At 50.3% G+C, this 14620-nt stretch overlaps 1 protein-coding gene across 3 annotated transcripts in view; it reads right to left on the bottom strand.

Annotated features, from left to right (window-relative positions):
* Positions 1-14620, bottom strand: part of kif6 (kinesin family member 6) — a 63104-nt gene that overhangs the window by 37642 nt on the left and 10842 nt on the right. For all 3 annotated transcript variants that reach the window (XR_007382397.1, XM_048975424.1, XM_048975425.1), the window contains exons 6-12: positions 14087-14216; positions 11399-11605; positions 11155-11298; positions 10641-10727; positions 4644-4747; positions 2362-2467; positions 978-1113 (exon numbers count right to left, since the gene is read on the bottom strand). Coding sequence is in view for 2 of the 3 variants with exons in the window: in XM_048975424.1 (XP_048831381.1) it covers positions 978-1113; positions 2362-2467; positions 4644-4747; positions 10641-10727; positions 11155-11298; positions 11399-11605; positions 14087-14216 (914 nt within the window). In the remaining variant the exon portion in view is untranslated. The remainder of the gene's footprint in view (positions 1-977; positions 1114-2361; positions 2468-4643; positions 4748-10640; positions 10728-11154; positions 11299-11398; positions 11606-14086; positions 14217-14620) is intronic.

The following is a 14620-nucleotide window of genomic DNA, read 5'->3' on the forward strand; positions in this document are numbered from 1 at the left end:
AGAGTTTATGGGCTTACATGACCACCAGAGGGCAGGACACGTGGTCAGGGACATGCAGCTGCTCTGGGGGGAATGATCGCCAACTCTGCCTTGTGAACTGAATTCCTCCAGGTGAACTACGCAGTGAGCCTCAGCGAGGTGGTCAGCGCATGGCCTTCGGTCTGCCCCAGAACAGCAGGCTGGGTTTCTCTGGTTTCTGGAAAATGACCGTGCAGCCTTTTTATAACGACTAACTTGTAAAAACGTGTTAAAATAAACATGGGTAGCTGGCTTGACAGATTGATGGATGTGCACGGTCTGAGAACGTGGCTCCTTGGGAACCCAGCCTTAGAGTTCCGTTTACGAGGGACCCAAAGAAATTCTGGCAATTCACACTCTGAGAATATTGGGCATCCTGAACCAGGGGCTAACCGGCTGAAGCCGCATGGTGGTAACAGGGTAGGGGGGCATATAGATGTGCCCTCTACCTCTCACACTGTAACCCCTGAGCTGCTGAGGCCTGGCTAAGGTGCAGCAGATCCCACAACGGATCCGTGCCTGTGGGAGATATCAGCTTGGATGGGACTGAGATCCTGGGCAATACAGTCCTCACACTTGGTGGGAAGATGTCTGATGCAAAAATTATTATTGTTACCAATAAAAATAAATATACAGGCAAAAGTATGCTGCCAATCAGGTAAAGGAATGGAGGGCTGCGGCATGTGGAGGGGTCACGCTGTATCTGGAGGTCTGCACCTCCCCACATACACGAACCTCAGGGTCATCTGCCGCTTCATACTGAGCATGTAGGGGGCCAAGGAAGTGTGCCGTAAAAAACGCACTTTTTTTTACACAGTTTCCATGGATAAAAAGAAACATACTTTAAGGAGATTAGACGAATGGGATTGGAATGTCCTTATTGTAATGATCAATCCCTCTTTGGAACATATATCCATGGAGAAGGTGCCGGCAGCACCTCTGAGGCGGATGAAGGATACTGATCTCGTTGTCTCGCTGCTGGAGCATGTCCTTCAGCTTCTTCAGCTCCCCTGGGGCGGGGCCGTCCTCCGATTTCCCCACAGAGGGAGGACGGGAATGTCCAGCTGCCCCAGCCTGACCCGGCCGAACCATCGCCTGTGGGAAAAGGCCAAAGTTATATTAATATAACTGCCTCCTCCTTCTTCTTAAATCCATCCCTGATCCGCGACTTCAGAGTAATCAAAACTGAAGGAGTAACAAGAAGTCCTATGGGGGGGGGCAGGGGAATACAGTCAGCTAGGGAGGAGGTCCTTCGAGGAGTGGATCACAGTAGATCCACAATGCAGGACGGTGGGTTGAATGTGGAGGAGTCCGAGCATCATAGAGGCTGCTGCCCTTAGTCCAGTAGGCCACCTGCCCACTACTCAAACCCCGAAGAGGCACGTTTACAGGCTTGGCGAGGAGCGGCACGTCTCGCTGCCAGCACTGGGGGCACAGTGGAGAAAACAGTAGCCACTTCCAGAAAGGAGCATGTTCTGATGGGCTATAATGGAGGAATTGGGTGCTGATGGTCGTGCTGCTTTTAGACTCTGCAGTATTTTGCAAAAATGCATCACGATGTGCAACATAATCCTGAGGGTTTTGGTTAACTGTAGCAGTGGCATGTTCCAGGCCTGCTTTAAGCAGTGCTAAATTTAGCCTCCTACACTCTCTTCCTATACATACATAGACATTCACACAGAGAGGGCTGATCTATCACAGAACCCTGTGCTGTTCTCTTGTTACAGTAATGCCATGGGCTCCTGGGCATTTCTTGCAGGGTGAGGATCAGATTTGCATGGACTCGCCCCTCCTCACCACCAAGGGGTGAGGTCATTGCTAGGAATGTGAGTGACACAGGACACAGCAATCTAGCTTTGAAATTAGTGTCATGCCCACCATAAAGTCCACAGCAGGGAGTGAGAGGACCCCAAACACACGCATGATGCTCACATTGCTACCCGGGACTGGAAGAAACAGCTGAACCTGATAATCAACGCAATTCACACACATGCATGGCCTAATGCATGAATGACGCAGCCGGTAGCCGCAGCTCAGCACACAGCCCAACCTTCCCATCCCACTGACACCTTGTATAGGAAGCCTGGAGCAATCGATGCTTTTACATCTGCAGGTGTGAAAACCCACGCCAAAATCATCCCTACAGAGGCATTTCTGATTCTCAAAAGCCTTGTTCCATGATGAAATTTCATACTTTTCTTGAAGGTTGCCAGTAGGGGTCGGCGTGAGGCTATTTAACCCACTACCAGTGGTCAGAAAGTACATCGACCTCAACTAAAGAACCGTAATGTCTCAAGAGGCAGGCGGTCTTTACCTGAGCACCAGGGTCCCTGAGAACCTCACCTTGAGCAAGGAAAAGCAGTGGTGGATCTTCCGCATGTCGGGGCCCAGATCCAGGGTGATGTTAGGGTCAGGGTCGTCCAGGAAGGCCTTCACCTGGCCCTCCATCCTGAAGATGGGACACACACTGCTGACTGGTGGCGCACACAAATACGCACAATTTATGCTGCAGACACGGGTAACCATAAACCACATCCCAGAATGCATACGCACGCAAACGGCAGTGTAATGGGGTGAAACCGTCACACACAACATGGAGACGCAGACAGGCATGCCACACACATGCACTTAGCAAGCGGGCCATGAAAACCCAACGCAAACAACGGAGACACGTATGCCGCGTGGCTGATTCTGGTAATGGGACACTGTGACGGCGAGCAGCCAAACCCAGGAGGTGTTTAAACATCGCTGAGCCAAAGGAAAACTATTTACTCGAGGCATGTGACTGATTCGCGGCCGAGACCTTAGATGGGCCGTGAACCAACAGGCCAGAAGCCTGGGGCTCTGCTGCCACGGCCTGGCGACCCCGCTGAGTTATGGGAGGATCAAACACCGCTTGCTTTTTGGCTCCGGCTTGGCTGGCGGGGAGACTGTTCCCCTCACACAAAGGATAAATTCAAATGAGCTCTTAACACTTTATTTCTTTCAGGATGGGGGTATCCAGCCTGGGGGGCATTTCCCCCACACAAAGCTCCAAATGCTACTTTAATTTCCAATATTTGAACATAACGTATAACATGTTGTCATGTCCCAATGCGGACAGGAGCTTAAATCACGGCCTCTCCTGACAGCAGAGGTTGCCTCTAAGGGATGTTCCTGGAGGATAATTTCTCCACAGAAAATGAACAGGGGAGAGGGACGTACGCCTGCCGTTTTCACCTCAAAGGAAATGGGTGTGAAAATGAGCACATGAACGACAACATGGGGCGGCACGGTGGTGCAGTGGTTAGCACTGTTGCCTCGCACCGTGAGGAGCTGGGCTCGAGTGTCCGCCAGGGTTCCATGTGCGTGGAGTTTGCATATTCTCCCCGTGTCGTTGTGGGGGTTTTCCTCTAGGTACTCCAGTTTCCCCCACAGTCCAAAACATGCCGAGGCTAATTGGAATTGTTAAATTGCCCATGTGTGACTGAATGGTGTGTGAGTGCGTCCTGGGATAGCTTAGGGCCCCATCCTGAGTTGTTCCCCATTTTGTACCTATAGGCTCCGGACCCCTTGTGACCCTAGATGGGACAAATGCGAGGCACACAGATAGAGAATCAAGGCACGATGCTCAGCCTGAGACAGGCTCCCCGCAGACCAATTGCTGTGAGAAGCACCGACTTGTGGCCAAGGCTGCAGGCCTCCTTTTGAAGAGCCACACCTCACAACTAGAAGCACATCTCCGGCATGCCATACTTTCACTACCCATAGCGATCATGTGACCTGAGACCTTTGAATCGTCCGCAAGTCAGCACCGATTCCTGGGATTGGCCTCACCAGGCATCATTCGCGATTTGGTAACACTTGGGGCACCAATATAGTATTATGCCATTACATATGTATTAATTAACCACAAATTTAGTCTTAGTTACATACTGATCTCATGTTAATTCATCATTAAAGAATAGCGATGCTTCTTTTATGAAACAGTTGCTATATCTTTTATTTCTCAGTATCTGTGCCCACTCAGGTGCTACCTGGCATTATTGCTTTTGTCTCATAGGTCTGGTATCCCGCTCCGTTCGAGCCAAGGCCGAACCGAGTGATGCCGGTACCAGTACCGGTGTGGCGGGCCCATCGTCAGGGGCAGCAGGGTGACTGCGGGGTAGGCAGTGAACAGGCTGGGGGCGACTGGGGACAGGGGGCCTGGGGGCTAGCTCAGCACTTCAGAGTGCTGTCCCGAAATGCCTGCCTGGGAGATCCTGCTGAGATCCTGACAAACGCAGAGCTTCCGTCCTGACGCCAGGATCACTCCACACCACTCTTTGTTTGGAATGGCAAAGGCACGGTTTCGCAAAAAAAAAAAAATAATAATAATAATCTTTTTTATCATTAGAATTGCAAAAGCATACAGCATAAACAAATAAAAGGGAGACATTTGTTAGAAAACCACAAGGAGAAGTCAGAATTTATGCTCCTGAAGATAAACAGGAATCGTGAGGAATGTGGATTATATTAGATCGTAATAAACTGGCTTTACATGCACAGTTAAAGATCCCTTTGAACGCGATGGTCACATGCAATCTATCTGTTACTTCCAGAGACTGACATCACTCCACATCCCTGCAGTTGCTTATGCTGCGTACTTCTGGATCTCGTCCTCGGCGAGCTGCTCCGCCCTCTGCTCCCCAGTCACCATAGCCAGCTCCTCCCTCAGCAGCTGGATCTCCTTCTTCAGACGCACAATCACCTGGAGGATGACAGACACCCAGACAGTGCTTCTCTGCATGTCACCAATGCGGCGTGCTAAGCTAACTTGATTTTTAAGCTTGTTGAATACCATCCAGGTGCCCCATAACCCACACACGCCATTTGGGCACTGGCCGGGATGCCACCCTCTCCCCTGGTCAGGTGCCTCACTGTTTCATTGTTATAGGATGGTGATGACAGGCTACATTTTGAAGGCAGCCCACGCCAGAGATGATGATAAAGCTCACAAAATCCTGACATAACAGAACAGAGGAGAAGAGGGACTCTTACTAAACCACAACCACACAGGCCAGGCACTTGGTTCAGGTTAAAGTATCTCTGGAAGACTGACTAACTGGAACCAACTGACTTCAGAGCTAAAAAATGTTAAATATTTCTTAGGACAGAACTGTTGCAGAACCCGGTAATATAAACAACAAAAATATTTTAATACAAAACCTAAATTAACCGAAGGCATAATTTAAATATTTACAATCACACGATGTCGATTCCAGATTTCACCACAACAGTACATCGCTTTGACACAGCCGGACATATCTGACAGAACTGCATCTCCAGGACACAGTCACAGTACAGTCCACACCACTACCCACTGAACCCACATGTGTTATTGCTACCCAGAATGCCGAGGGGCCCTTTTTGTGGTGATACACGAGTGCATGCTCGCTTCCTCGCCCAAGTAGCTGACAGCTGCAGTTCTTTGACTGGCAGCGCGTGGACCAGCTGACATCCTTTGCAGGGTATCGCAAAAAAAAAAGCAAAAACTAAAAAGCCACAGCCAAAATTAGCCAGTGCTGTTTTTTTTCCACACAAAAACACAAACTCCTATGTCAGAGATTTGACTAAATCCAGCTGGACTGACGTCCTGGCAAAAAAAATAGCAAAATGAAAATATAGATTTGAAATATCTGTCGAGGATATTATCCACCCATGACGGAATCGTGCGAAAACTCAACTTGTGGTGAGATATGTTCCAGGAGGGTCTAACCAGCTCCAGACAAGCATGAAATTACAGGAAGCCCGGGATACCACATGACCCCAAAACTGCTATGATCAGGCAGGAAATAAAAGAGCTCCCTCTGGTCAGCACGTGTTTGGCTATGACCTGGCACTGCCATCCCTGACCACTGGTAGCGATGCTGGTATCCGGTCACCGTAAATAAAGCATTTCTCACCATGCTCCCAGACACTGAGCACTCCCCTGAAAGGCTTTCGTCAGCTGCGGCTCCCGACATTAACGCATCGTAATTATTTTCAACAGCGATTAAGGTTTCAGTGACAGACTAGGATCCCTGGCAGTGGGGAAATGCCGGGCATTAATAAGATGGTAGTTTTCACTTCATCCAATCAGACACGCTACCACACACAGACTGCTGAGGCACGAAGGAATGACAGAGTCACAGAAACTGCAGCATTGGCGGCTATGATAATATGATCAATTTGGCCTGCCTGCAAAAGGCAGCAGAGCACATCAAGGAAAAGGCAGCAGGGCACGTCGCTAAGCGATAGGCAGCGGGAAACATCGCTAAGCTAAAGGTAGTGGGGCGCGTCGCTAAGCTAAAGATAGCTAGGCACATTGCTAAGCTCAAAGCAGTGAAGCACGTCTCTAAGCTAAAGGTAGTGGGGTTCGTCGCTCAGGAAAAGGCAGTGGGGTGTGTCGCTAAGCTAACAGCAGTGAAACACTTCGCTAAGATAAAGACAGCGGGGCACATCACTGAACCAAAAACAAAAGGGCACATAACTATGCTAAAGGGAGTGAGGCACATCTCTAAGCTAAAGGCAGCAGCGCATGTCGCTAAGCTAAAGGGAGTGGGGCACATCTCTAAGCTAAAGGCAGCAGCGCACGTCGCTAAGCTAAAGGGAGTGGGGCACGTCTCTAAGCTAAAGGTAGCAGCGCACGTCGCTAAGCTGAAGGGAGTGGGGCACATCTCTAAGCTAAAGGCAGCAGCGCATGTCGCTAAGCTGAAGGGAGTGGGGCACATCTCTAAGCTAAAGGCAGCAGCGCATGTCGCTAAGCTGAAGGGAGTGGGGCACATCTCTAAGCTAAAGGCAGCAGCGCACATCGCTAAGCTGAAGGGAGTGGGGCACATCTCTAAGCTAAAGGCAGCAGCGCATGTCACTAAGCTAAAGGGAGTGAGGCACATCTCTAAGCTAAAGGCAGCAGCGCACGTCGCTAAGCTGAAGGGAGTGGGGCACATCTCTAAGCTAAAGGCAGCAGCGCATGTCGCTAAGCTGAAGGGAGTGGGGCACATCTCTAAGCTAAAGGCAGCAGCGCATGTCGCTAAGCTAAAGGGAGTGAGGCACATCTCTAAGCTAAAGGCAGCAGCGCACGTCGCTAAGCTGAAGGGAGTGGGGCACATCTCTAAGCTAAAGGCAGCAGCGCATGTCGCTAAGCTAAAGGGAGTGGGGCACATCTCTAAGCTAAAGGCAGCAGCGCATGTCGCTAAGCGGAAGGGAGTGGGGCACATCTCTAAGCTAAAGGCAGCGTGGCATGTTGCTAAGCTAAAGGCAGCAGAGCATGTCACTAAAGGCGGAGAGGCAGATCGGTAAAGGCAGCGTAGCGTGTTGCCAAGCTATAGGCATCTGAGCTGGCGGCAGTCAGGGATGGAGGAAGATGGACCAGCGACGACTCTCTGTGCGCCAGTGCAAGAATCGGATTGGGGGGGCGGGGGGTTATATACGTCATTACATATTAGCATTTCTTCCCCTAGTAAGCCGATTTCCTTCATGAATATGCTCCAAGGCATGTGTATGCGCCATACGGGTCTGGAGCAAGACGCCTGCCACGTAAGCACACTGCGTAATGTATACGCTGGCGGGCACAGCGCCGCCTGGCTGTTGTAGTGCGGGCACGGTGCCACCCCAAGGGGTAGCATGGGCGTCTCCCAGACAGGGCAGGTCGCAGCATGGCTAGTCGCAGCATGGCTAGCCACTTCCGGCCACACTGCTGCGCGGCAGATGACAGGCTCGCCGTGTCTGTTTCTGATTGCGGCTCCTCGTCTTTCACCAAAGATGACATTATAAGCGGAGAAATTTTCAGGACGTTGCAGCTCAACAGAGATGGTGGGGGTGTCGCCAGGTGCCTATGGCCCGTTGCTATCCCCCTTTCCGCCCCCCCTCGTTCGCTATACGATTTCGCCATCCCACAGCACTGGTGGTATCGCATGCGACCTCCAGCGCCTCCCCCAGCAGGACCAGGCCGCAGGAATGTTAATGGCCCAGCTTCAAAATGCCCCCCCGCCGACTTCGAACAGACGGCTAGTTAGCACGACAGGTATGTGCTAATGAGCCAGTCTAGCCGGGCCGGAGCCCCTCCTGAATATTCACAGGGTCTCTGGAGGGACCCGGCACGGGATTGGCAGAGGGACGCGGCGTGGGAGGCAGGAGCGGGGCCTGTCACGACTGTCTGAGCCGCTGTCCACATCATCCTCGCTCCTCTGCCATGAGACTGCGTGACAACCCCAGACGCTATAGCCCCAGCAGCGGGAGCACTGTGACCTCATTGGCTCACAAACACCAACCAGCAAGCATGGGACAGGCATGCTGCTAACCAATCAGGAAGAGCGGCAGGAGAATGTCCAGCACAGTGGTACGGGCCAGAGCCTCAAGCACCTCAAGGGCTGCCAGTTTAAATCTAAGGAGAAACCATAGTACAATATCCTTAAGTGGGGCAAAGTGAACTTCCAGCTATATTAACTCAACAGCTAAGAATCTATTGCCTATATACCCTGATTGGGACTATTAGCAAATATAAGAGCAATGAGTGTCGTCTGACTCAAAGCAGATGTGAGGAGCTGTGCATCTATCTGGGCAGGCATAGCCAGCCAAGTGACCGGCACGAGCCAGCGTGACACCAAGCCAGCCGTTAGCGGGGTGAGTGTATCATTTCCCCATTTTCCGTGGTGGCGGCGTTCCGGTTAGCGAGTGGCATCCCACATGCCCCGGCACGGAAGACCATTCCCCAGATTCCCAGCCAGACTCCCGTTCAATTAGCTGGTGACCGCAGACTCTGGTAAAAATACGTCTCCGGGGCCCAAAAGCGGGCAGCCAAGTAATGTCAGCCACTGAGGGCTGCGGAGCGGCGGGGGAGCAGGAGAAATACCCTGAGCGTTCTAATCAGCCTGGCTGGGAAGACACAGCAGACAGGACTGGAGGGTATGGAGGGATAAGGCAGGGGAGGCAGACCACAGTGCCGACACAGGAGACATTAGCAGACCTACCGCGTCCTTGCCACCTCACTCAGATCATACCGGCATCCACATTCCTTGGGCTGTGAGTCTCTTAGACGGTTGTGCCTTAATGGGGGCAGTGTGTGGCTCAGCCAGTCAGGACATCATGCCAGGGTTGGCTGAGCGATTTCACTGTGGAGCCCTAAAGTACGGCCCTGCTCCAGGGACCCTCTGACCCTCTGGCTTTCTGAAAAATGTACACTGCTTTGGATAAAGAGTGTCTGCTAAATATGTAAATGCTTTCCAGTTTTAAGATGACATTATAAAACAGTTTTTGGGGCCCTTATCCCCAGATTCTCCAGGGACCGTCTGACATTGCTTTCTGAAAAATGTACATTGCTTTTGATAGAAGCATCTGCTAAATACATAAAATGTAAATAAATGTAAATATATTATGGTCGGGAGCCATGCAGATACCCATCCCCGAAAGGCCGCAGAGCTGCGCTTCCACTTCAGGACAAACAGAAAGCGTTCCTTTTCCCCGGACATGAACGGCAGTTCTGTGGAGGGCTTTCGGAACACAGGCATGCTCTCCCAAGACTTTTCCTTTCTGAAGTATCTGAGGATGGGATCAATTAGATACAAATGAGCAAAAACAAACATGGCATTTTTTCCCCGTTAACGCATGTTTATCTCGGCCCCTTAGTGGGGCCACATGACTATGGGCTGCACTGAGCTCGGAGGTGAATGTCGCGCCGGGGGCTGAGGCCGGGACCGCTGCCCAGGTCGGGTCTGCTGCGGAGGTCCAGCAGGAACCAGAACACTCCTTCTCAAAAATAATCAAGAAAGGGGGCGGTATGCTAACGGCGCATGGCCAGATGCGGTCCCGATCAAGCAGCAATGAACAAATGAAAAATGCAGCAAGTAAACACCCCCGGCAGAATGCAAACACCCAGGGTAAACAGTATAAACACCCCCATAAATAAGAAAATACTACAGTGACGCAAGGGTATATCCATGTATCAAAAGATATGGAAAACCAAAAAAAAAACTGTATGATACCCTGACTGTGTATGCTAAACGTTATAAGCTACGTAAATCACCATAGGATGAATCCCTTCCAGTCCAAAGACACCTGGTTCAGGTTTTCTGAGCGTCTTTGTCCATTTATGTACATTTTTCTTTCATTGGCAGACATTTTTATCCAGAGTCATGAACAGTATGTTTTGAGAAAGCGGGACTGGATGGTCCTTGGAGCAATTAGGGGTTAAGACCCGGGCTCACGAGCCCAACAGTGTAATCACTCTACCAATCCTGGGATTTGAACCAACGATCTTCAGAGCACAGGCACTGTGTCCTAACCTGCTGAGGCGCACACACACCAGCCCCAGCTTGCACCCTACCTTATGACCTCTGCTACCTGCTGACTGCACACTGGAAACCACTGCTGAAGATAGAGAGGCAGGTGCAGTGCTTATTAGGCACTGTAAAATGTATGAGAATGACTGGTCACAAAAGCACAGAACACTTATGTATGTATTGCCCAATAAAGGCAGGGATCACAGAGAGAGGAAGTAGAGGTGGAGCCTTAAACCCCCTGAAGAGCCATCAACAAGCTATTCGAGGAAGACAACAGGGAGGAATATTAGGACAACCACACAACGGGTTATTGTTCTGCCGCATGCTGCGGATCTGCTGACTCACCAGCGCGGGGTCCAGCTCCTCGTTCAGCTGGGCTTCGTTCTTGATGAGCGCCACCCGCTGGGCGAAGCGGCACGTAGAGATGGACTCCTGAGGAGGGATGAACGCCTGAGCAGGACTGGCTTCGCCGCCCACGTGGTGCGGACCGGCTGCAAGGAGGCCATGCCGTTTCGGAGGTCTACCCCCCTTTCGCAGCTTGTTTGTACGGTTTGGGTCACTGTAGTGCACTTTAGCTGGGCAGAGCCAGCCGGCAAAAGTGTTTGAAAAGAGCAGAGAGATCTTCACATGTGGCTGGTGAAGGGAAATCATGACCATAGCTACATGCATTACACCTCTATGGTGGATCTCAGTGGGGGTAAGAATCCCAATAGCATGGTTGTTAATGTGTTAGCCACTTACATAGATGGATTTCAATGGATTTCAATTCAATTCAATTTCAGTGGTAATGGAAGCTTTTGGGAAATGTACCCAGAGATAACTGACAGTCAAGAGTTATCGCCTGCCTCTCCTGTCTTACCTCAATATTCCTCTTGTCCACAGATACTGTGGCTATCATGGTGGTCATACAGTTGCCTCCAAGGCTGTCCCTCAGGACTGACGTCATCATGGAGTTCCGGTAAGGGATGTGTGCGCGATTCTTCTCTGACAGAGCAATGATCACCTAAGGAATCAGGTATCGCACACACTCTCTGTGACATCAAAGTACCATTAAAGGCCGCCTCCAGTGTTACCAGGGACACAACTGCCAGAAGGTGACCCACCTGCTCTAGGTAGTGCAGTGACAGGTTGATGTACTTGGCCTCGGTGAGCAGCTGGCCGCCCATACCGGTCTTCGCCACGCGCTCCGAGCCGGCCAGGTCCACAAGATGCAGCTTAGAGCTGCGCAGGGTGGCCGATCCAGGCTCGCGGCTGCACAGGTGGACGGTGAAGATGCAGTGGGAGCGTGTGGATGCCTGGTTCATTGGGGTCTGCCAGGTAACGTGGAACACAAGCACCAAGTCATGCAAGGTGAACGGCACATGGGAGACTCCCGAGACTGGGCCGAGGACCGGCTCAGCTCACAGCGATGAGGCACCTGATGTTTAAAGACGATCAAGTCCTTCACTTAAACCCGCACTTCAAACATGACAACATGATGGCTGCTTTCTAGCAGGTTACATGCTGGTGATCACCATGAGAACAGTCTTACAGAAACAGGCAGTGGCGAATGTAGTGTCACTATCTGTCAGGGCGACAGATTGTGAAATAAACTTTCAGCCTCTGGCTTTTCAGGTAATGATGTAAAATAAAGATATTGAGCAAGACATGAGATATGGCATCATAAACATGCCAAATGCAGTCCACGTCCTGATGGACCTGAGTAGAATCGTGCGAGATTTGCTCCAGACACTGATCAGATCCACAGGACGGGGACTTAATTTAGGGAGACAAACAGGTGCCTATTAAATTAGCTAGACATGAGTGATGGGGTCCAACCTCTGATGTCAGGCAGCCTGGGATGGTCCCACCTTTTCCTGACAGGGGTGAATGAAACGCTGAGCAGAGGGTCGTGCCATAAAGGACAGGGTGCTGCCTCATCTCTCACAGGTTACCGTAGTAACACCAGGACAACCCTACCGGGTTTCTCTGGAAAAGCCACAACAACCAAGGATGCACCAATGGCATTTTCCTTGGCCAATTTTGATTGCTGACTTTTCTAAGCCTGACCTGCCGATACTGACCCCAGCCAATTGCAACATTTGTTAGTCTTTTTTATGAGCTCAGTGAACTTTAGTTCACATGTCCAATATACTGCAAATGTAACGTCTTCATCACGCGCTGTACAGAATCTCCAAACGACAGGCATCTTTCCCATGAGTGTCCATCCTCAGCAATCACACAGCATTCTTGGGAGAGGGATTATTTGGGGGGGGGGGCACAGGAAGCCGAGTTTGGACAGAAAGTAACATTAGATGGTAAACTATCGGCTCAAAATATTGGCCATATTAAGACTGACTGGCCAACTGGCGGTCAGTGGCGATCTGGGTGGAAATCGACCATTTCTGGTCACTAGCTGATCGGTCGGTGCATCCTTAATGACAACCCCAACAGCAATATCTGCCGAATCTTCGGACATGGATATGGATGTTGACGTGGGGGCCATCCTGTTAGGAAGGGGTTGCTCTCTTATCCAGTCCTGTTTTCCTTGTCCTGGGATCTTTAAAAGGCCTGCAAAGGCCTTGAACTGTTAATGCATGGTGATTTCAAAACAGAAGGAGATTTCCTGTAGATAAAACGTACGACATGCGGGAGAACATAGTCTGACCCATTGGCAGGCAGAGGGGATGATGACATGCACACAGAAGAAAGGATAAAAGGGAGAAAGGAATCTAGATTCTCTGGATCAGATGTAATCTGCAAGCGTATGGGATGACCTCAGGTCAAGATGGCAGGCCCCCAAACCATATCTGCTCCTAGTCAGCTCCATCTTTTCCTTCTTCACAAACAGTGACTAACCCAATGTCCAAAACAAGAACGCTAAAGAACCAGTGTAATCCCCCCTCCCAAAAAAGAGCAACAACATCTATGACTCTGGTTTGAGGAATGGAACTGGGTCGGTGGGGGGGGGGGGGGGGGGATGCGGGGGCGTGGGGATGTTACAGGTTAAGCATGGGGGCAGTAAAATGCTGAAGATTCTAAAGGCAGCAGATGAAAGCACAATCAGACGGTCTGCTTCCTGCACGCTGAAGCTCCACCAGTTCCTGGCTTATGGCCTCACGCTCGCATCATTTAAAGCTGGATGTGTCATTATCTGGCTGCACAGTTATCGCTGATCTGCTTTGTAGGAGAAATATACCCATAATAACGCTTTAATGAGCCTGATACCTCAACAGCCAACAGAACAAAGAGAAGATGAATGTGAAGGCTGGCTGTATGCGCAACAGATGGCGATAGTCCACGAATCCCCGGGGCAGAAAGCGGGCTTTGGGTGCTGAACTGTCCAAACAAAAGGCTGTGTCACCAGAGAAACCTCAGGTGGTTAGAAATTGGCCGGACTAGTTTCAGGGGGAACTGCAAGGTCATGGGCTTTGACTCACAAGCGCTGAATCCAACAGCAAAAAACAAATTAAGAACCACGACTCAGACCAGTGTTACCTACCGCATGCTGCAAACCCTTTAAACCTCAAAACGTGAAATCATCAAGTCACCTAGGCCATCCTGGATATTACAACAAAGACAGATCACGGCCTACTTTGTGTGTGGCGTGTCACTGTTTCAACAAAGGGAAAAGCAGAAAATACTAAAATTCAAAGATAAAACCTCTGAACAGTAAACTTGGTGTTTTGTCAATGTTGCCTTTGGGCCAAAGTAACACACTGTGAAAGTTGTTTAAATTACAGCAGGGGAGAGTGAGTGGTGTACCTTTCCCAATCAGAGCTGCAGTCTCTGTTCTGGCCACGCCCCCTCACCTCAGCAATCATCCGATTGGTATCTCCGAGGAAGAGCAGGTTCAAAGCCTCCTCCTCGCTGGCCGACTGGTGAATTGACAGGTTCCTGAGGTGGATGTTTTGATCTGGGTCTTCCATGATGGTGACTTTCCTACAGCAGTGGAAATGCAAAATCAGAAACCAAGCCCTGACCTGCATATACAGAAAGTCATACCGTATGCGGATTTTAACAAACATTTCAATGAATTATTTTACAATATTTTAAGATCGCTGGGTAGAAACATACAATTATAGTCACAGAATTTAGAAAGTACCTCCGACAGGGAAAGGCAAACACAGAAATACGTGGTTCTCTTTTCAGCCCACTCATGCACATTTGAACAAAACCAAACATAAAGAAAGAACGTCTGCTTCAGCATGTACAACACGGCCCTTGTTTTTCTAACTGACATTCCACCACGCTGCAGAAACCACGTCTGCAAGCGTGCAGGCCCTGTCTAAAGTTGCGCAGATGCTATATACATCGGCGCATTATAATGCGATAATGGATACACT

Source organism: Brienomyrus brachyistius, chromosome 14 (assembly GCF_023856365.1).
Source record: "Brienomyrus brachyistius isolate T26 chromosome 14, BBRACH_0.4, whole genome shotgun sequence".
In the NCBI taxonomy this organism is placed as follows: Eukaryota; Metazoa; Chordata; class Actinopteri; order Osteoglossiformes; family Mormyridae; genus Brienomyrus; species Brienomyrus brachyistius.